The sequence below is a fragment of the Lissotriton vulgaris genome, chromosome 10 (assembly GCF_964263255.1).
Source record: "Lissotriton vulgaris chromosome 10, aLisVul1.2, whole genome shotgun sequence".
NCBI lineage: Eukaryota > Metazoa > Chordata > Amphibia > Caudata > Salamandridae > Lissotriton > Lissotriton vulgaris.
The window spans coordinates 272,716,272-272,739,987 of record NC_141698.1 but is presented as its reverse complement, the minus strand read 5'-3'; the positions used below and the strand labels follow the sequence as shown (position 1 = coordinate 272,739,987).

Sequence of the window (23,716 nt, the reverse complement as noted above, 5' to 3'; positions counted from 1 at the left end):
CCAACACCCTCATATTCCCAGTGGGGCCACATGGAAAAGAAAACATGGACAATAAAATTGTACAAATATTAATTTTTCCTAGTCAAGTGGATTTTGAATATAAACCTGCAGGCAGTTGCCAGGATTAAAGTTGAGGTAAGCAGATGTATTGTTGTAATTTCTGAGATTCCCAAGAGCACTCCAGAGAATTTGTGTGAATTCAAAATATGAGCAAAGCCAAGGCTCACAGACCTACTTATTCCTTTCAAAAATAGCCAAAGAGACTCTATTGAATGTGTCTCTGATCCTCATTGTCGTTTTCCAGGTCAAGTGGCTACTCTGATTAAAAGAACTGTCTTATGCATGAGGTCATCTGGACTCCAAGTGGGTCCCCTGCCAAAGCAAGAAAAGCTACTTTTAATCCAAGAAGGATTCTTAGCCCAAACAATCGACCTATTTCAATCTGTTGTAGGATTTTGATGAAAAGATTTTGGAAGAAACTCTTGCACCAAGAAAATCACCTTCAAGCTTCTCATGCAAGCCTGTAAAGCCCTCCACTATCCCAGACCTTCATACCTCAACCACCACCTCTCCTTCTACACCCCCACCAGACATCTCCGCTCTGCCCAACTGGCCCTGGCCACCATCCCAAGGATCTGTAAGACCACGGCTGGAGGGGGATCCTTCTCCTACCTCGCTGCGAAGACCTAGAATTCCCTGCCCCTGCATGTGAGGTACTCTCCATCTCTGCAACAATTCAGTAAGGATCTCAAGACCTAGCTCTTTGACTGAACAGCAGACCCAAAACCCCCCCACCCAGCGTCTTGAGACCATCACGGGTGAGTAGTCACGCCTTATAAGACTCTGATTGATTGGTTGCACCACTCATGTACAGTACACAGTCTCATACTGACAACTCTGGAAGACCACTAGAAATGTATAAAGATTTCAAACACCCAAGGTTTTACACAACAACTTTAGATTCACATTCTCTTCTTATTTTATCACAGGTTCCATTGTATTGTCTTCTTTTATACTTTTTCAGCAGTAAGCACCACACAAATAACAATGTAACGCAAAACATTAGCTAGCATTGTAATGTATTCCTCGAATACAAGCATGTAGGCACAGCTTGGAGCCATTATTCCATGCATGTGAAATTGTGAAACAGAAAATAACAGTTGCAACCGCTTACGCTTTGTGTAACAATATGTTGTCATGTCTCCGTATTGATGACTGTCCAACCGGCAAGACAGTTAAAGCTCTCTGTAGGCAAATGCTAAACATCTGTGATTTCCCTACAAGCATTAAACACAAACCTACAAAGTGGCCAGCAAAACATGTCCATACAGTGCAGTCATCGCTTGGGGGGCCTCAATGCTCTACAAACACAAATTGTCAAGCCACTGACTTAACACACAAGAGTAGGATCAGACGTACCTTCTCGGTTCCAATGAGTGCACTGCGATGACCTTCTCAAAGCTAGCCACAAACACCTCCAGCCACTGCTGCAGGTAGTGCAGATCTTTCTGGAAAGAATGAAATCAGAGTGGCACAGAGGTAAGAAACAGGAAATACTCGCAGTAAAATAGTTTATAGAGTAGACAACCTACCGAGGAACAATAGCAGAGTCCATAAATAGGTCTGAAAATGTTCAGATACTCCGGTGGAAAAATATTCATGCAAGGAATCTAAACATTAATATTTTACAAGTAAAAGAGCCCAAAGTGGCTCATGGAGAGCAAAATCCAGGCCAGGTTTTCAGAATGTTCACATAAAATAAACATACACGAAATTCATCTACAATAATGGTATTTGCATTGGAAGGTTAAGATTCAGGCCAAATTCTCAGGATCACACTGAATACATAAAGGAGTTCAATCAAACTGCATTGTATGTAAATTTACGAGGTTAGTCTGAAAATGTGGCCTGGATGTGGCCCTCCAGGACCTACGTTGACACCAGATTTTCGTTGTCAAGGGTTTGCCTCAAATTCTGGTATTTAGTGGCCTTCATAAACCAGTTGTAGGTATCCACACTGATAACATTCTCCTTAATTTGTAATTTTATCTCTCAAAGTTGTTTTTACTGCAATCTTCTTGAAATGCATAGAACAGCATTAACTCCGCCAGAAACATATTAAAATAACCTCTTATACACACAAATGACGATTGGTCTAAAATGCGCTGTCAACTTCAGGAACATTGCAAGAAAAACAAGCATTAGCAAAGACAATCGGTCAGCTTACATGTAGCAAAGTATGCAAACGCTAAGATCCATAGAGGCTGTTGTGTTAATAGTGGTGATAATGATAGTGCTGGAAATTATGGTAATAATGGGCTTGGTAATTGTGGTTACAGTTAATATGTGGGTTCTGACAAAAACATTTTTCAAAAACCTAATGCAAAAAATATATCCAAACATGAACTACTTTCCCCATAAAAATCATGTAGGAGTTAAGTAATTGAACAAGTGTGGATTGGGTCTATTTTTCAGATATAAAATAGTCCCTCACACTTTGCGTTCGAGCACTATGTACGAGAAGAAATGACACTGCCAATACCATGCGCTGTGTAAGTGGAACAGTTGTGCTTGGAGCCAAAGTCTGCTCTCTATTTTTTTATTTTAAAGAATTGGTAACAATATGTCTTTCAGACAGCTAAGTTGTCAAGACGGCGTAAACATAAATGGGAAACATTTGTTGCAATATGCAATGGAATGTAACTACTTCACATGACTGCCTTCACATCTGCAATGCTCTGCATGCAGAGCTTTATCTGGGGTTTCACGCTAGCATCAATGTGCATAAACATGCTCTGGGTAGGTAAGATTCCACTATGTAAGATTTTTCATCGGTTTCTTCGGTCTCCATGAGATAGTTCAGAATAAGCAATAGGCAAGGCCAGACTAATATCATAAAGAATTTAGAAATTCTTCTGTTACAGTCACACCCCTGCCAACCTTTGTTGAAACTCAGTTGACCAGCAGTCTATGAAAAAGACAAGATCCTGCACTGTTGGCCGACAGGAGATGAGATGAGTCCATGAGAGCCATCTTTGATTTAGAGATCAGCCTCAGATGCCACATAAAATAACTTGTTGGCTCTGTTCTGACGTACTTACTTAAACATGTATTACTACTAGGCTCTGTGAGAGGTTAGCCTGGCATATGATGTCCAATAGTTCTAGTGATCACCTTGCACCAGTCTAAACGACCCTTATTGATGGTGGTTGTAAAGTCAACCTTATAGAAAGCTATCCTAGTGGTAGCATGGACCAGCAGTCATCAGGCTAAGACTTAAGAGAGCGTATTAAGCAAGTTGTTTTACCAATTATAATCCCTTGAGTACCAAATGAAAGGACACCTCACAAGGTATATATCAAATATATATGTATTTATTCTAAACACAACCCCTCTGCACTCTTTATGAGGTCAAAGGTAAAAATACAATACAAGTCACTGAGTTAATATACAATAAGTTGCACAGCATATGTTATGCCCTAGGGGCCTCACTAACCATATACTAAAATAGTGGTATAAGAACCACAAGAGAATTAGAAAGCAGGCCTGGGGCCTGTGGAATCACTGGGGCTACTCTAAACAACCAAGGGTTAGGAAGTAGGAGGCCCACGGGAGACGTGTGCAGTGTCTAAACACAGACGCGGGTTACCATTGACTTTCTATGGGAAACGTAGAAGTTACAAATATACAATTTAAGGAAACTTCCCGATGGACTAAGATGGAACCCTTTTAAAGTAGGACACTCCGAGAGTCAAGACCCATGGGAGCACCGGAGTACTCGTGTTACCTCACCCAGGGAAGCCGGGTGCATAGGAGTCTTTTCGTGTCGGGTTTCGTCGTTGTTTTCAATGGAGAGCTGCAAAGAAGTCCTGCAGGCGACCAGAGGAAAAGTGTCCGGGTGGATCCAAGGGTGGATCGAAGATCTGTAGAATCTGAAAGCAGAAGGGACAGAGTCTGGGTCACTTGCCAGTGACCAGGGCGGCGATAGAAAGATGCCACCAGATGTCGGGTGATTTCAGGTGAAGATGTGAAGTGTGTCTCTTCAGCCACGAGGACCAGGAGGCGTCGACAGTGACCAGGATCTGGATTTGAGCTGTCCCTCAAAGGATCAGGTTGACTGTGGTGTCGGTATCCGGACTGGACCCAACAAGCCATGGCAAACGCAACCCACGCAGGATGTCGAGAATGGCTTTGGTGCAGACCAGCAAGGTCTGAGGAACTTCTCCTTTGTAGGGAAGTTGGAGAAAGCCTGGAGCAACAAGCAAAGCAAGTTAGATGTAAAAGAAAGTCTTCAGGAGGCTCACTAGCCAACGGACTAGGAACCGGGAAGCCGCGTCAAGCTGAAATGCAAGAGCGGGCCCCACGGGACACTCGTGAAGTGTGGAGGCCTGACCCTCGGGTTTGGGGCTTCTCGTATCCCAATGCACAACTGCGAGAGACCTCGGGAGTCAATACATTTAGCAAAATGCAGAATGTCCACGAGTTCCGGTCCCACATCTCTCGTGTCCGCCACGGGTCTCAGCTTTGCAGGGATCGAAGGTCGGGGTCAGAGATGTCTGGAAGTCCATGTCCCGTGTCGCAGATTCTTCGGGATCCGGCGGGAGCCTCGAAAATGCAGATCAGCAAAGTTGTTGTTGGTGCCTGTTTGAACAGGGTGGTCACTCCTTGACCACAAGGGAGATGTCTTCTGTCTTCCAGTCGAAATGGAATGTCGAAGGTCCAGGATTTATGTTTCAAAGTTTCATCCAGGGTAATCTAAAGTCCTAGGGACACAGCTCCTATACTTATACTGAGTTTAGGGGCTGGACTACCCTTAAGGTCCCTCCTATGGGTGGACCTGGGAAGGGGGTGGTTACACCCCTTTCCCTTTGTCCAGTTTCGCGCCAGAGCTGGGGCAGAGTGCCCCAGCAACCGGGTTGAACTGGGAAAAGCATGGAGCCCCAGGCAGTGTCTGGAAAGCATTCACTGAATGCAGCCCTCCCTGCACCAATACACAAAAGCCTGTCTGGGGAGGTGCTGGCACCTCCCTGGACAGGAAACCTATTGTCCAGGTCACCCCTGTCGGAGTTTCGTCCAGCAACAGGAGGTCAGACTTGTGTCTGTGGCAGCAGCATCCATTTTGTGATGCTGAGGCTCTGTTTAACTTTAACCAGGTAAACCAGTAACTACATGTCTTCTCTCTCTAGAAGGGTGGAATGCTACCCCCGCCACCAGGACTGGCGGGGGGGGGGGGTAATATTCCAAAGTGTTTGACACCTTACACGACATGTTTTGATAAAGCCAAACCAACGTTAGCATTCTACCACGAGGACTATAATGCACTTAAGAGTATAAGGTATGGCTATATCATATAACAGCTATAAGGAGATGGTTCAGAAAGCTGCAGAGGGGCTCCGCTCATGCTAGGGCACCCTCTCACATAAAACCAAGCACTCTGCCTCCAGGATTGTTAAGGCCTGGCATAGGAGTGTCTTATAGGTGTATATGTGTCTATATGTATATATAGATATAGGTATACTATATCTAAGTAATGGGTGATTACACCACCTTACCCAGGCTGTGTGAACAGACCTGTGGTGTCAGTTTGGAAAGCAAACCAGGGGTGGCACAATACATGCTGCAGCCCCTGGTAGGCCTAAGGTGCACCTATGCCCTGGGTACCTATGGTACACTATACAGGGGCTCACAAGGGTGACCCAGTAACCAATCTGGTATGTACCTAAAGTACATGGTATACATTTAGAGAGAGAACAGCTGGGCTGTGGGTCTGATTGGCAGGCCCACAGCCACACTAAAGTCGAAAAAACAGAGAATCGCAGCAAAAAGTTGGCAGAGTATGCCCAGACGTGGGTCCCTTGCTCACTTTGCCACTGGATTCAAGATAGCCTGGCTGTTGAGGGGTATGAACCCAAAACAGGTCCCAGGATGCTTGTTTCCGGTCCAGGGAAGACGTGGCTTGGCAGTTCGGACTGGGGTGGTGGAATGAGCTAAAGAATAATGATGGATTAAACCCATATCAGTTGACTGAGGGTGGGGGTTTGATTTGCTCAAATACTCCGTCCATCATCCCTTTGGTATCGCTTTGTTCGCCCTAAGTTGGCAGGGTATGCCCAGACGTGGGTCCCTTGCTCACTTTGCCACTGGATTCAAGATAGCCTGGCTGATGAGGGGTATGAACCCGAAACCGGTCCGAGGATGCTTGTTTCCGGTCCAGGGAAGACATGGCTTTGCAGTTCGGGCTGGACTGTTCCCATAAGGCACAGGGTCAGACTGATTTGCATACAGCCATGTCTGAACTGGGGTGGTGGAGTGAGCTAAAGAATGATGATGGATTAAACCCAGATCAGTTGATTGGTGGTGAGCGTTTGATTTGCTCAAACACTCCGTCCATCATCCCCTTTGGTTTAGCTTTGTATTGTATCCAAAAGCTACCTCCAGAGCATTTCAAAGCATACTAGCATTTCGCCTTGCAGCAACAGCGCATATATCCACACGGATTGATACTTATGACGTTTTTGGAAACACATAGTAGCTGAGCGACATGGACCCTTTACTAAAACGCCGGACGCCAACTAGCTACAATGGGGTACAGTGGACCCTAAGCTAGGGGTTAGTGTGGGGCTGCAGCACCCACTGCCTCAACAGTCCTTGAGGTAGAGTTTGTTGGGTTACATTTTGTCACCTAAAACACAATAGAACCTTGAAAGAAGGTTTCGCGCCACTATCAAATGCCATGAACGGTGACCACGTACTACCAAGAAACATTCCTCAAAAAGGAACCTCAGCAGTACTCTGGGTCAGCGATTCCCTCTGTCTTTTCATCTGCCCTGAATGCTGCTCTGATATTTTTCATTATCAAAAGATAAAAACTGCTCAAATGATGAGATTGAGGTCATGTCTAGGACTGGTTGTCCTGGTGGTGGCACCCGTGACGTCTCTATATGTGATTTTTAGGGGGCAAACATACATATACAAACACATACAAAGTCATTTAATCATTTGAAGAAGACTGAATTGAACATTACTAAGGTCTGCGGGCGTGGGTCGTGGTCCTCGGGTGTCTCAATGACTCCTGTTCTTATCCTCACACCAGTTCCTTGGCAGACACATACACCGTTTTCCTGCAGATATCTTCCTGAAACCCTCCTTCAGCATATCTCGCCCTTTAACTCTTTCCTCTACAGCACCCTCTTCCCTCTCTCGCTTGCACGTTCTTTCTTACATCTTCTTCCCTTTAATTTCTCCACTCACGATGCACCCCCTCACCTGTTTGCACTGCATTTTCTTTACCTTTCACCCTGACAATATTTCGAGAGCTGTGTACCGCCTCGCACACTTTTTAATAGAATCACAATTACCACTGGAACACCTGACCATTGCCCTGTCCTCTCTGCAAAGAGACCACAGATCGGATTAGCATGGATTATGAGCCGCCTTTCTAGCCACTGATGGGCACAGTGAAAAACATGCACTGCCTTCGGCCTGAACAACACATCTCTCAATTGTGGCCCGTTATAAACACCACAACCTGAACTCACACAGATACAAAGACGCAACTCTTTCCACTCTACGCACCAAACATGGGTAATATGTACTATGAAAAATACAGAAATAACATCCTGAAAAAAAAACAAATACTCTCAGGGAAAGAAAGAGCAGGTATACCATGAAATGCAAACAGGGACATTGCTGTCCTAGGTTGAGAAGGCAGTATCTGTTTTGGTCCGCTGCGGCTGTCGCCCGTGGTGGGGTACAAAGGGAGAGGGTGGGCAAGACATTTACAGATAGAGCTCAGGCTCCAGCTTCCCCCTCCCCACCCCATCCTATAAGCAGCAATGCCACTGACTGTCTGGCACAGGAACTTAAGATGCAGCTACAGCAGGCCACCTGCCACTAGAGGGCCTCCTCTCTCTGGTCACAGCAGGATCCCATCCCCTCTTCCACCAATCAAGCTTTGGCCCCATATCTGATCATTGGCGACCCTGCACCGCTCCGCTGCCATCCCAGGGCCTTTCTATCCACCTAGGGACTTTCTCCATCATTTGATGACATCTTTTCCTGCTTCCATCATCAGAGGTCCTCAAACTTTTTAACACCATTGGGAAAATCTAAAAACACAATCTCCTTCTTTGCCCTCCTTCTGAAGGGTCCTAGCAACCCATCCTCCTGCGCTATTGGATCTACATTTCGAAGCATTGTGGTTTGCAAAGACATTTGACCTTCTCTGGAGTTTCTAGTCTCACCTACAGAGAGCTTTTACCTGTCTGCTGTCAAAGATCTATCTAGAGTGGGCTTTGGGTCAGTCACTGGTTACCGTTGGCTGGCTTTGTCAATCTCATTTTCTTGCTTCTTATTCGATGGGTTTCTTCCCTTTCAGCGTTTCTCTCTCCCCTGGAACCTAGCTTCTGTGCCATACTTTTGATTGGGAGACATGTTTACTCCCATTGCTAACATCCAGGGAAACTACGCATTTCTTTTTCCTTCAGCGCTCCATGCCAGTGCATGAGTTTTCTTGCCACCTCCCACTTTTGCTGCTTCCCCGCTGAAATTCCCACCCGCAGACTCACTGCACTGCACTCTCCACCACCCCAAATCATCCTCTGCCTCATCCTTCCATTCCAGTTTTGTCTGTTTTTTAATGTTACTCCTCCCCCCTCAACCAGCTCTTTCTTTGCTGACACCTCCTTCAACACCAGTTAGCACTCACAACCACTCCCACACACTCCACCACTCCCCTCTCCTCACTTTGCCTGGATCTTCTATTCTGTAAAAAAACAAAAAAGGAGGGCTCAAGCTGCTAGGTTGGTTGTTTTTTCTTTTTTTTTTTAATTGTCTTGGTGCAACTTTTAAACTTGTTTTTATTTTTTGCTGTCTTGGAACAGTAAATTAAATAAAAAAACAACATGGACTGGTATGTCATGAAACGTGCATCATGAGACACGATGGCGCATCCGTATTTCTCATCGCACTGCTTTTCTTTTTTTCCAATGTAATTTGCATTAGAAAACTGATTTTTTTCCTCTTTGACAATATTGAACAGCATCAGCAAAAAGCGGAGTCCTATTTGCTTTGCTAACGCTTGTTTTGTTACTGCTTCGCTTAAATGTGTGAATTTTGTAGGTGGTCTCTTTTGGTTTATTTTGATGTTGCCAATGATGATATTTCACTCACATTCTTGTACAGGTTTATTTTGATATTCAGTTTTTGAGGTACAGCCTAGCTGGTGTTTGGTTGTTGAAGGGATAATTGAAAGCAGGCACTTTGCATTGTGTATTTTTCTGGTTCTGCAATTGGAGCGGAAACTTAACAGTTACAATTTATAACTCACCTATTCGATAGGTTGCCCTTTGTTGATGTTTTTGCTATTGCTGATTTTGGTTTTTTCTTCTTTAATTGGTTTTTTTATTGATAATCTGAATGAACACACGTTGGCTGTTGGTATTCTCGATGTTGTTTGAAAATGTTTTGCATGCTAGGGTCGTCCTTGTTTTAATCACACGACTCGGCATGAAAATAATTTCCAAAATGGAAATATGATCTCACACAAAAGAGGAACAAGGTAAAGATAATTAAGAGGGCGAGCGTGGGCGCTGGTTATGCGGTGGACAAGGTTTCCAAGCCTTCCCTACATGTATTTCGCTGCTTATCTATCTAAGTCACTCCGATCTGCACACATTATGGTTGTGAGGACGCGTGTACTTGGCTCGCCAGACTGCACAGCTCCAGCCTGTCCCAATCCTTAAATCAGCAACCCCAGTGCACATATGCTCCGACTAGCAATGAAACAGGCGTAGACTATAAGTGGCATAAGGGGTCCTCAACCCTGCACTCCTACCCTGAAACCCATCTCTTAAAAGGCATTTCAGGGGTCAAAAGAGTTACAGCAAACAAATGATGGACAGAATGCTGACAATGCAAACATTCTCCCCAGTCAAAAGATCTGGGTTAAATCCATCATTCTTTTGCCCACTAAGCCACCCCAGTTTGGACCCAGTCACATGCAAATCACTCTTGACCCTGTGCCCCATGGGAACAGTCCAGACGAACTGCCAGGCCAGGTCCTCCCTGGACCGGAAACAAGCATCCTGGGACCGGCTTCAGGGTATGTCACCCTTCTTCAGCCAGGCTAGCTTGAATCCAGTTACACCCTATGTGTGGTGACGCACTGATCCAACCAACACACATTTTACCTTTCCGATGAGCCGCTTATTCCTTCACCATTCCACTTTTCAACACTCTTTTTTTCGCAACCTCGTCACCACTCAATATTCCTCGCCACGCCACTTTTGAACGGTCCTCTGATCCTCTTAGTTCTCAACATACAAACGTGAACATTATTCGATTCAAAATCCAGTGAGCATGTTGAACCACAGTTCCTAGGTTCTTGATTGATAGACATGCAATCATTGACAGGGCACTGCCAGCCAAGCAATTGCCCGGGCACATCTTCCCAGTGCATTGCCTGCCGGGCAATTTCCAGGTAACCTTCACCCATACATTCGCCCAGATCAATGCTAGCCACTCAATCATCCCCATGGCACCGCAGCCATGTAAACCCTAGTGTAACTGCCAGGGCTCCTCCACCCATGCAAACCCCAAGGCACCTCCAATCACACAACCTCTCAAGTCCCCATCACTCCCGCCCACCATGCCCATGGCACTGCCAGACAGGGCAATGTTAGCCACATATTCATCCACAGGGCACTGCCAGACACAGGGCCGGACTGTGAACAGCAACCAGCCCTGACAGGTTGCTCCTCGACTGCCCCTTGGAACGGGAATGCTAGCAAAAAGCACTTCTCCTGCTCTTCTTACAGGGGGTCGTTATTGCAGCACTGCTGCAAAACCGGCCCCGAGTAAGAAAACCGGCCCCGGTTGGCACAAAATCGGCACCCACCCGTTCAGCCCACCGTGGAATTTCCTTATGCCCACTATGGCCAGTCCGACCCTGACTAGACACGCAAGACCTAAGGCAGAGCCCCTAAAGGAGCAGCCAGCTACGCAATCGCTATTGAACCACCAGTCACACAATCCCATAAGGCACCTAAAGCCATGCAATTCTTGGGGCACCGCTAATCATGAAATCTAGAGGCCACTGCCACAAGATCTTCAAAGTGCCTCTAGCCACAAAGAGATCATAGCACCAGCAGCCAACTAATCCCCTTGCAAACAACAGCCTGGTATTCCACATGGTTTTCGGGTGTACGGTTCCCACCAAACCCCTGCCCTCAGTCTCGCATCTTCCAGTAACCAACCTGTTTTCCAAAGCACCTGGCCGGCACTGAATTACTGTGGACACAGTCAGCCTCTTGATCACAGATCCATGGGTCCCGGGGAGACCTACAATGTAGGCCAGTAGCAGTTTTGACTATTCCCCTCAACAATGGTCATGGCTCCATTCTCATAGATTCACAGCTCTTCCTTCCATTGTTATGGTAATAAGAATACAACCTTTATTCAGTATTAAAAAAAACACTACATGCATATAAAAAAGATACTCCCTATATATATTCATTTCACGGCACCACTTTTCTTAAAAAAACATAACAGAAATTCACTTGTGAGCAATCATTAGGATTATTTACATCCATCAAATGTTTTGGTTCATCCATATTAATACTGTCTTCCAAAGCAGCTAATGATTTATTAACATCAGTTAAAACTTCAATAACACAGGATGAATCCAGGTCGTCCATTGCTGCCACATAATCTACACTCAGTTTCTGTCTGATTACTGTCCATTCACCATCTGTGTCTAAGACTGGCAGTTGTCCCAATCCCAAGTGTCAAACAAGCATTTGCAATGCAATAGGTCTTGCATTTGCAAATTTTTAAGCTATTAGCTTTGTAAATGGCAATGCCTTTTATTTATCTATTTTGATAATAAACACATAAATAAAAGGCTTTGTCATTTACAATGCCAATAGCTCAAACTCTTGTAAACACGAGGCATATTTCATTTCAAAGAAGCAGCCGCCATTGTCCCGGGCTGCTTGGAAAGTGAAATTGCACATGGCAAGCTGAATGTTGCATGAAAGCATATCGTGCCTGCAATAAGAGAAAACTCACTAAAGAAATAGTGCTCACAGACTAGATAAGACTTACCCTGTAACAAAAGATGTAAAAGAACCAGTCCTCATGGGAGGTTGCAAATGAAGACCAAGCAGTACTAAGCCTATTAACAAATCAGAAGCCAGCATTTACAAAGTACAATGACACAGGCCAATTAAAAATAAGGGCAGGGAGTAGATGGAGCTTCAAGTCTGTACTCGAATACAGCATGCCTCGCAGCGCATGTGCTGCCCAGGCTCGGCCTAAACATTTATGGTGATCAACTTTTTTTTTGCGAGACAATAGAAAACTATGGGGCACTTTAATCCAAACCCACACATTTATCACAGCTAATACACGTGGGTGTGCTCGTCAGGGCATTTAGATAATCGAATGTGTGCCACTGAAATACTTTCAGTTTCACAGACCAATTTAACTCCTTTCAAGAGAGGCTGGCATCCTTTGCTCCCAAAATCTCTTATTTTTCCACCGAAGTGCTTATTTTATGCAACGCATATACAATCTATGGAGATTACGGACTTCTCAGCTTGCACGTCACCAGTCCAGGTGCATGTCAGCCCCATCAGGGACCATGTCCCTTGTCAGTTAACCCGTTTACCGCGGGCGTTATTTCGGCGCAGTGCGGGCGTTCTAAGGAGTGGGAAGGGCTGCTTCGGCCGTTGGCCATTCGCAGCACCAGCCAGGTAGTGCTTGCGACGGCCAACGGCCGACAGGAGCACGGAAGGGGTTAATACTTTGGGTAAGTGATTTATTTACACTGGCTGAAATAAAACATTCTGCGAGGTGGATATCAGAAACGGGGAGTTGGTGTCGAGCAGGCCAGAGAAAAGCTGGCAACACTGACACACTACAGGTGCATGGCTAGATCTAGTGGCTCAATGGGCTAATCCCACCACACCAGGGATCTGTGTTTCACTTCATGGTCACAGGTTCAAGTCTTGGCGGGTCCACTCAGCATTTCATTCTTTCAAGATAGATAAAAAGAGTACCATTGAGTTGGGTACCAAAAACAGCTGTTATTCAGCTGCAATATGCTCCAAGCAATGATTGTGCACTTTACAAATTAATTACTTAAAATATATATGCATATAATTGCAGGGGCCCAATGTTTTACCTTGGAAGCCATCCACCACGATGCTGCTGCATACCAAAGCTGCCTGGTCTTTATTCCACCAGATGCTTCTTACCACGTTTCCTGTACCTTTTTCTCATTCCTGCATATTCTTTCTCACCCCTGCTTCCTCCCCTTGTCACTGATTTCACATATTTGTCTTTCTTCCTTCCTGCTTTGGGCCAAACTTTGATGAGGAAAACATATCCCCCTTTTCTAAAAGGCTGCTAGTGTCCACCACTGCTCAAATTAAGCCTCGTCTGAGCGCACTGATTAAGGAGGGCACAGACATGGTCTGGTGGTTTTAAACGAATTAAGTTTTCTAAGACCGGACCTAAGCGAAAAGCAGCAGACAAAAGTACAGAACGGCCGAACGTTTTTTAAAATACATTTTTTTAGGTTATGATTTTATTTTTATAGCACACATTCACGAATTACCTGCCCTCTTAGTGCTCTGTGGACTTGACTACGGACTATAAACTAAAGTGAGGGTCAAAAATATTTCCAACAGGTTGCGCGCAGACGGCTGTCATAGGCAGCAAGTGTTTCTTCTACCCGCCTCCGTCACATAAGAGCAGCGCGTGGAAGGAATGGGAGGAGTCGATGGCCAAAGGCTATCTGCTGATATGAATGTTGCGTCACTGAGCCCCTGCCAATCACCTCCCGACAGAGACTGCGCGGTACCGAACTCTGCAGAAGGTCAGCCGAGGTCGGGAACATTCTGGCTCGAGCCAGCACGCAAGGCCAGATCTAGAGAGGAGAAGCGCCTGACGTCATCTGCACTATGAGAGAGAGCAGAGAAGACAGCGCAGAGCCTGGAGGTGTTACACTGCGTGGGAGCTTTTGGGATGTTGTCTTCTAAAAGTGGCAACAGAAAACAGATGTTGGCCATGCCTGCTCCCTCCACCTGGGCATTGGTTAATCCAGCTGCTGGCCTGGATGTTGTGAGGGCGAGGGTGGGGGCTAGGGCGTCAGGATCCGTCTGTAGAGTGAGCTAGATCACTTAAACAATATTGGAGGCCATTGAGGACAAGGAAGGAATTGGTGTTGCATTGGGTACCAGTTTGAGTTGCGGTGTTGGCTCAAATACAGTGATGATTCTGGCCAGTTTACTCGTTCAGCGATAAACAAATAATAATCTGCCCGTGTGTCAAGTAAATTGTGCTCTCCGATGCCCCTGAGCCTCGTCCGTGCTATATAAAACTGCAATAAAACATTGGCAATGCGAATAGATCTGGCTTTATAGGAATGTTGTAGGTTAATACGCAGCATTAAAAGCAGAGAGTATGGGAATGAATATGTAATTGTATGGAAGCAAAGAACTGTAAAATAATATTGGTGTAGGTTAAAAGGTCAAGTGACAGTTGCACTGTCAAGCCAGATCTAAAAATCTATGTAGGTTAATGACTGCCCTCCTCCCTTCTGTGCAGCTGCTAGAGAACACAGCATAAATTATCTAGTTAGCTAAGACACTTTAATAGCATTACAATGTCATGTGTTTGGCCCTGAAAGTTCAAGCTCATGTAGCTGGATAAATATTCAAAATGATCAAAGGTGTCTGGAGGACAAGCAGGGCCAGACTGGCTGTAGCGGACACCGGGCAATCCCCCAAGTGCGCCGCACGGGTGGGGGCAGGTTTTGGGCCCCTGGGGCTGTTTTTGTAACAGGGCTGTTTTTGCAACATAGCTGCAAAATCATCCCTGTAACAAAACCGGCCCTGGGAAAGAGCTCGGCGGCACCCCAACCCCCCGCGGGGAGGAGGGGGGCGAGGACTTTGCCAGGGCTGGTTTTGGTTCCCAGTCCGGCCCTGAGGACAAGCACCTTTTTTTGGGGAAGTGCACAACTTCTGCTAAATCAAAACATATATTCATAGCTCCCAAAATGTGGGCAGAGGCAAAGCTCTTCTGCTGGTGGATCTCGCATAACAAGCATTGACAATTCAAATAGAAAAGTTAAGTTGTCCCCGAGCACAAACAAACAGTTTTCAATAGTTTCTTCAGAGAAAAGATTAACCAAATCAAATTCTTTCTTTCTCAAAGTTCATTAAATCAGTTCTTTTTATTTTCTTTTTTCTTTTCTCTTCACACATCAAATGATCTTCATCATAATCTCAATCTTCATAATCCATATAATTCATACAAAATGTAGCCAATAGAACAGAAACCAATGACAACACGTGTTTCGTCACGGGACACAGTCACCCAATGACTTCTTCAGGGCATAAAGGTATTTTTCTTCAAAAACACGAGAGCCGATTCCAAAGGTCAGATATTTCTCATATGGTAACATAAACTCTATCTGTTTTCACAATTCAGAGTTGTTCAAGCAGAATAATATAGTCATTAGATCTGGGAGAGTACTCCCTTCAACATCAAGTGGGTTCCAAATACGTAAACAATTCAAATAGGTCAGGTCTGACTTCAAAGGAATGCTGTGTGGTAATGCTCAGACGTGCGTCCCGTGATCTCCACACCACTGGAGTCTAGCTATCCTGGCTGAAAACGGCTGATAGCCAGAAACCGGTACTAGGATGCTTGATTCCGGTCCAGGGAAGACATGGCTTGGCAGTTCGGACTGGACTGTTACCGTGAGGCACAGGGTCAAGGATGATTTGCATATGGCCATGTCTGAACTGGGGTGGTGTGGAGTGCAAAAAAACGATGGGTTTAGGCCCAGACCTCTGTACTGGGGTGAATGTATGACAGTGTTCTGCATTCTGTCCATCAACTGTTGGTTTTGCGTGTGGTAATGTGAAGCATTAAAAGTAAATAGCCTGAGAATAGACATGAATTTGTTTGTTTGGAAATAAAGAACCATAGAATAATATTAGTGTCGGTTAAAAGGTATGTGACAGTTGCAATGTCAAGCTAGACTTAAAAGTCCATGTAGGTTACTGCCTGCCATCGTCCCATCCGTGCCACAGCCAGAGAAAAACATCATAAATTATCTAGTTATCTAAGACACTAATAGCATTCCAACGTCATGTGTGTGTCCCTGAAATACAAACTTTGAATGATGGATAAATAGACAAAATGATCAAAGCTGCATGGATGGCAACCACATTTGTTTGTGGATGCATACAACTGCTACACATTCAAAACATGCACTGCTGGCTCCCAACGTGTGGGCGGAGCCAAAGTCCCTCTCTAGTGACACTCACATAATTGTCTGATGACAACTGTGCTGTAAAGCCAGATTATAACACGCATTTGCAATGCAATAGGTCTCACATTTGTGAATGTTGGAGTTACTGGTGCTGCAAATGGCAATGCTTCTTACTTGTGTTTTTTTTGCAGTGGAGTTATTATTTAAAGAAAAATGGTGCACGTCGTCCTGTGGTGTTTATTTTGTGAGATTGTACATTAAATATGGATCCACTGGGTTGTAGGTGCAGGTGGAACTCTACAGATCTAGTTGCAGCAGGTTTGAAATATTCCACAGATGTTCAGGAGCTCAGACATTGTGAATTAAAGACCTCGAAATTATGACTACTAGTCACACACGTCACTTGTCCAAGCATGGAAACAATCCAGCAGAGTATCTGCAGTTCTGTTAACTATGGGCAAGACTTGCCAGGGTTAAAGAGAAATCATTGTTTTCCCCGATTCCCTAAGAGTGTGTGAAACTGTTTCATATATTTGAAATACATTCATTACACTTTTTGATTGAAGAAGTTTGCCAGTGCCTTGCATAATTTCCCACGCTAGTACGTAAGGCATTAACACACTTGTAAAGACCTGAAAGAAATTCATATCAGCGAGGCAGGCTGACTTAATGACACAATTTATTTAGTGTACTTCAATAACAACTAGGATTATTATTTACCTTAATATCCTTTAGTTTGGCCCACACATATCTGCAGTAGGCACATTAACCCACTGAGCTATCTTACTGGAACTAGCATAGCAGAGAGAACTGACTTCTAGGGGTCTTAGCAGACATTAATACCTGGAGGCTCTTCAGTGTGTGGGTTTCAGCAGTTTCCAGGATAGAGGGCAATTAGTTTGAGATTTCAGTCTAGAGCCAGCGCAATTAATAGATGAAAGAGATCTCTGTGTACAGTAAAAGATCGAGCCAATGGATCTGAAGACATGGAGGAGTCAGCCAGAGAAGGACAGAACTGAAAGGTTAGGCAGTAAGAAAAGGGTTTATACAAAGAGAACAAAAAAAAAAGAATAGAGAACAATAAAGGAGTAGAGCAAGAGAGATTTACACAAGGAGAACTAAGAAGAGGGAGAATAAGCAGTAGATGGATAGAAGGAGACACAGAGGAGGCGAGAACAAGAGACCGATGCAAGAGAAAGCAAAAGCACAAAAAGGAAAAATAAAGATGTAGAGAACAAGAGAATGGTGCAAGGTATACACAGCAAGAGGGGATTCCAGGAAAAAGAAAAGCTCAGAGCAAGCAAAAAACCGATGCAGGAAGAGAGGTAAAGCAAGAATTAGATACAAAGACTACAACAGAAGGGTAAAAATCAAGAAATGGACACACGAAGAAAGAAAGGGATAGTGAAAGCGCAAGAGACATACACCGAGAAAGAGGTGGGGTAAAGAGAGCGGCCAAGCGACCAACACAAGGATAAGCAGAAAAATGATTAAAATGCAATAGATAGACACACAGAAAAGGGGTAGAAAGAAAGCAAGAGATACAAGGAGAGAGGCAAGTGATTGAAAGCGAGAGAGACAAGGAGATTGGTAGAGGAACAAAGAGAGCAAGAGAAATATAGTGAGAGAGGTAGGGGTACACAGAGAGAGGGAGAGGGGTAGGGACAGCTACAATGAGAGACATAAAGGTGCAGTCACTTACAGTCGTGTGCTCAGACATGCAGAGGGGACGCTCACACGCACTGGATAACAGTAGTTCTATCATAGCAGTTAAAAACTCCTGGGATCCAAATCCGGTTAAGGAGGACAGTGTTTATTAGCTCTAAACCACTTTATGGGTAGGTGAGGCTCAAGATCTCTGAACCGGTTTATGGGTAGGGTCAAGAGCTGTAAACCAGTTTATGGTTTGGTCAACATCTCTAAACAGGTTTATGGGTAGGTTCAAGCTTTCTAAACCGGTTCATCTGGAGGATGGCCACAGCACTTTATAGAATCATAACACAGTGTTTCTCACACCGGACTTTGTGCGGCAATATAACGCATTACATTCTGGGAGTTGTAGTTTAGTATGCTGCAATTTACAGAGAATGTTAAATTGGTATTTGGGCGAGCCGAGCAGAAGAAATGTGTGGCCACTATTGTTAAAGCTGTTGAAGCAGTGCGGCATGCTACGCTTTATCTTATGTGTTTTCCAACCACGCTTTATCTTTATGTTTTTTTCAGCAGCACAGCACATCACTGCTGAAAAAAAACATTCGATAAAGCGCAGCTGAAAAAACACAAACGATAAAGTGCATCGTGCCGAGCTGCTTTTCAAAAAATATATTAGGTGTGCAGTGTCAAGATTGAGTTGGGCGAGCCACGCATAAGAAAAGAAAGGCGCTGCCGCCATTGTTGAAGCTGAAGCAAAACCAGAAGATAAGGCACGGCGTGCCAGGCTGCTTAAAAAAAAAATCAGTTGGGGAGAGCGTGTCTATTGACAAATCAAAAGCCACCATTTACAAAAGACAGTAACAGGAGCCAATCGAAAAGATGGGCGGAAAATGGTCAGTGCTTAATTCCATAACCGAATACAGCATGTCTCAAAGAGACCTGCTGCCACATGCTTGCCACATACTCCTGTCCCCACCCTTGTCGAGGCTTGCCCCTCCCTGTCCCTCCATTGGTCCTTGTCCCTTTCCTGGACAGAAAAAAAGCACTATGAAGCATCATAGAGCTTATTTTGAAGCACTGACAAATCAAAAGCCACCATTTACAAAAGACAGTAACAGGAGCCAATCGAAAAGATGGGCGGAAAATGGTCAGTGCTTAATTCCATAACCGAATACAGCATGTCTCAAAGAGACCTGCTGCCACATGCTTGCCACATACTCCTGTCCCCACCCTTGTCGAGGCTTGCCCCTCCCTGTCCCTCCATTGGTCCTTGTCCCTTTCCTGGACAGAAAAAAAGCACTATGAAGCATCATAGAGCTTATTTTGAAGCACTGACAAAGTCAATTGTCTCGCCAATGCAGGGCTCCAATGCACCATGGGTAAAAGTTAAAAAAATTAAAAAGTGCTGTTATTTCGTCAACACTGACTGCGTCTTAGCCCTTTAGTTCTTGCATAAGCCAGACCTATTGGCTTTGCAAATGCTTGTTTATAAAGAATGAGAATTTTAAGCCCTCTCAGTCCATCATTGTATCTAAATCCCTCAAGCTTGACCTTCTCATAATACTCCATAGAATGTATTTATATTTACAGCGCAATGACCAAGACTGAACATGGTACTGTAAATGTGGTAAGACCACGATTCGATAAAGAGGAACTACCACTACCACTTCCCCTTCCCTACTCACTATATCGGTGTTAAGCAGCTCATTCCAGCCCAAGCCTTTTGCTCGCGAAATATATTGGCTGCTCCCTTCAAGTTTGGTTTGATATTATAATCCCACCAACTATGCTCCTTTTTCATTACTAACATTCAGGATCACTGGAATTATGGAGTAATAGAGAGCCAAACTAAACATTGTGTGACATAATTACACTATTTTTTTGTCATTTTTACAGATATTTCTGCTGTTTTACCTCATTATTACTAGTTAATTACCCATGCCATTTCACAGCAATATTTCTGGTTCTCTTAGTCTATTAGTCAAGTCAAGTCAAGTCAATTTTTATTGTATAAAATTATTAAAAAATATTACAAAAACGTTTCTAAAGGTTAAAAACACATATGTAACTATTACTTATATTAGAGTCTGTTGATCATATGAAGAATAAAATGAAACATATTTCAGTTTTTTGCCAAAATTCCCTGTTCGGCTTGCTGTAGGAGGGATTGGGCTTTCATCATATATTTAACCCCCCTACATGCCAACATAGGAGATGAACCATCTAGCCATTGAATTACTGCTTGCCTACATGTCCAAATGTTCAATTTGTTAAAAATGTTCTTTAAAAGCCGTCTCCTCAAATCATTAAGCGCCGGGCAAGCACATAGTAAGTGAGTTAATGATTCATTTTGATATCCACATAGACGACAGTGAGAGTCAAGGTAACAATTTTGCCAGGATGGTAACAAGTCCTTTGAAAACTGTAGGCCTAATCGATGGTTTATATATCTTTGTTTTAGGAACCTATTGAAATGACTTTCCAGATACGTCTGTGGCTTTATACCGGAGTATGAATTTATCACGGTCCACCCGTGTCGTCGTTTTGCTATACTTGTTTTATCTTCCAGATAGGATTCCCATTTGACAGCATTGTTTGTGATTTTGTCAAAGGTATTTCTATTGGGCATTGAGGCCCAGGTTTCTTCAATTCCTATACAGGTCAGGGATTGGGACAAAAAATCTCCCCAACTATTTGGCACGTGTTGTTTCTGCTGAGTGGTGATTTCTTCCCAACACAGGTTATCCAGTGAGCCTTTTTCTGACGTTCGTAATTTGTGGCAGAGTTTTACAAAGGTTCCCATACTGCGAAACTTCTGGTTCAAAAGGCCAAATTCTAGACGAATCTGTGCCAGGGCTGCCGATTTGGGGAGGTTTAGGGTGGCTTTATATATCTTTGTTTGTAAACTGTTTAACAGTCCCGCTTCCTTACCACACCAGGTGACCAATGCATATGACAAGGTGGGTAGGGATTGTGTTTTCATCACTTCCAGCAGATGTCTGTAGTTTGGGCAGCTTAGTTTTTTTTTGCAAATATCGGTATGCATAGATCAAGGACTGTGTTTTTGCTTTTAGATCTGTTTTGTGTTCTTTGTTTGTTTGGCCTCGCCCCAGTTTCAGACCTAGGTACTTATATGATGTTTTCTCCTTTATTAGGGTACTATTTGCGTACCATTTGAATGCTTTCTGTTTTGGACCCACGATGCGGACCACTTTGGTTTTGTCTTTATTTAGTTCCAAGCATTCGTGTTCCAAATAAGTTACCAAGTTGTTAATCATCCTTTGCAGGCCTATTGGCGTTTGACTCAGAACGACAATGTCATCCGCATACTGCAGGAAGGAGATTGGGATTTTTGACAGATAGGGAGGATTCCCTTTCCCGACCTTAGTCTATTAGAAACTTGATCGATTTGGGCTAGAAACAATTTTCATAGAAATAGGGAAATGGTGCACATTGTTGCAGTGTGGTTAACCCATAATTATGTGGGTTTTGCAGATTTGCAAAATTCCAGTGGCCCTTCTTATATTTTGGATCAGTGGTATCCAACAGTGGTCATAAATGCTGACAGTAATGGTGTGTTTACAGTACATCCACATTATGTACAATCTCGTACAATGAATGTAAACGGCAATGATTTTAGGTAGTAAGCCTGAAAAACACCTCTGGATCTTGAACTCGTGGATACAAATTGGACACCCCTCTGCTTAATGGCGAGACTCTAGGTGTAATCAAATAACTCTATACCTATTTCACTAAAGTTTATACAACACTGGAAAGGACCATTTGAGCCGAAGCCCTACAAAAACTAATTTTGTCTCATTAATAAGACAACTGGAAATTTAGGACAGACATTTTTTGTCACTTTTGAGAAACATGGATCCAGATCTAATATTTAACAGCAAGGACGTCCTGGGATAACTGGCCAGACGCAAGGTGTGACGTATTGTCAGCGGGTTATCCATGCTCAGAAGACCCGTTTGTTCATCAAATGCTCACCTGAAAGTTTAGACTTTGTATTCTGTGTAAAATAACATTGCCAAACAAGCATTGGCATAGCCAATAGGTCTTGCTTCTGGGACCCTATAAGTGGTTAGCCATGCAGCATACAAGCTGCGAGTTTACAAACATTAGAAAGAACACAGGGCAACCAGTCACATTTTGTTTAACAGTGGTAGTTGCGCTGGACAATTTTTGAACCATGTGTGCTTGAAAGTTTGCTCTTTGCGCTTATAAATTGGTTTGACCTAAAAAGAGGAGGAGGATGGAAAAACGCGGAGAGAGGAAGAAATGGAGGTAAATGAGAAATAGGTGGAGAAGGAGAAGCAAAGAGACATGATGAAGTGATATGTAGAAAGATGGAGCAATACAAGTGAGAATGGAGATAGCAAGGTGGCAAGATGAAGGGGAGAAGGGAGATTAGTGCAGAGATTAATGTTAAACAGTGACATGGAGGCAAAAAACGTTAATAAAAAGAGAGAGTGCATTACAGGCCACAAACAGCTTTAAATTACTCTGCGTATTGCTAGCCGCCAGCAGGCAGGAAAGGGGTGTGGGGAACGAGAAGGGGTGGTGGGGATGTGAGGGGAGGGCAGGAGAAGGAGCGGGAAAGACTGGGAGAGAGGAAGGGAAATGTATTGGTACGGAAGAGGGGGACGATGGGGGAGGGCAAGAGAAGGCCGAGCAGCGAAGAAGTGGGGAGAGAGGGTCAGAAAATGAAGGTGCGCAGCAGAGAGTTGAGAGGACGGGGGCAGAGAGAAGGCAAGCATCTGTTTCTGAGTGACCCCAAAAGGGACGCGTCACTTCGGGTTAGTTGCCAAGACACCAAAACAATTTTTGTGTGTGTGTGCGGAGGTGACAAATACTGACATGCTGCGGACGAGCAACAGGCGAGGGGCCCACCCTGCCCACTCCAACCACTTTCGCAGCCAATATATCTCCTGGGGCCATCCATGTCACAGAAGGGGCTGACCGCGTTCCAGCCATGAAATTACAGTCAGGGGCACAAAAGAAACAAGTGTTTCTTAATTCTGAATATGAACAACAAACAAGCGCCTGTTGTGTTTATGGAGGATTGGTAGCAGCGGAGAGGCAGATGTGTAACACATCTCTGCTTGAGAGAAGGCGCGCCGGCGGCCAGTGGGAGTTAATGGTGCGTGCAGACCCTTTGCAAGACATCCCCTAATTGACTTTATGTAATCCAGCCAACTAGGGGGGGACTGTACTGTCAGGGTCTGCAGCTAGCGGCAGGGGAGAGCCTACAATTAAAGGCGGATTGCCACCGGAGTCAGCTTTTATTCAGAGCAGACAGCAAGTTTTCAAAATAATTGAGCTTGCAAAGTCTGCAAGCTGGGACAAGGAAAGACGGGATAAGAACAAGCGCAGACAAGCGCGATCACGAAAGTGAAAGCGACCGTGCTGGGTTGATTAGTAACCTTATCCTGGAATTCAGCTGGTACACTGCGCGATGCTGCTCGCTCCACTCGCTCCTCAGACCCAAGTTTACAGAAAAGGCGGGACATACCCCCGCCTTTGGCCATTTGCATGCTTTCATTTTTTAAAGCTACACGCAATGGCCAATAAAATGTGTGGGTGATAACAAAATCACAGGGAGAAGTCTGTATGAAGTCAGGAGTGCTGACAAGAAGCCTCCCCATAGAGCAGCGCATGCGCACTGCGCTAGGCACGACCTAAAAAAGCATGCATTACTGGTGAGTATTCCACTGAACCTAATGGCCAACTGTTAGAAGGGGGTGGGTGCACACTGTCTCACACTCC

The 23,716-nt window shown here is 44.5% G+C and overlaps 1 protein-coding gene across 7 annotated transcripts in view; it reads right to left on the bottom strand.

Annotated features, from left to right (window-relative positions):
- The window catches only part of NBEAL2 (neurobeachin like 2), a 750,879-nt gene that overhangs the window by 462,881 nt on the left and 264,282 nt on the right, over positions 1 to 23,716 (bottom strand). For all 7 annotated transcript variants that reach the window (XM_086940998.1, XM_086940997.1, XM_086941000.1 and 4 more), the window contains exon 2: positions 1,420 to 1,508. In XM_086940998.1, the coding sequence (XP_086797124.1) occupies positions 1,420 to 1,508 (89 nt within the window). The remainder of the gene's footprint in view (positions 1 to 1,419; positions 1,509 to 23,716) is intronic.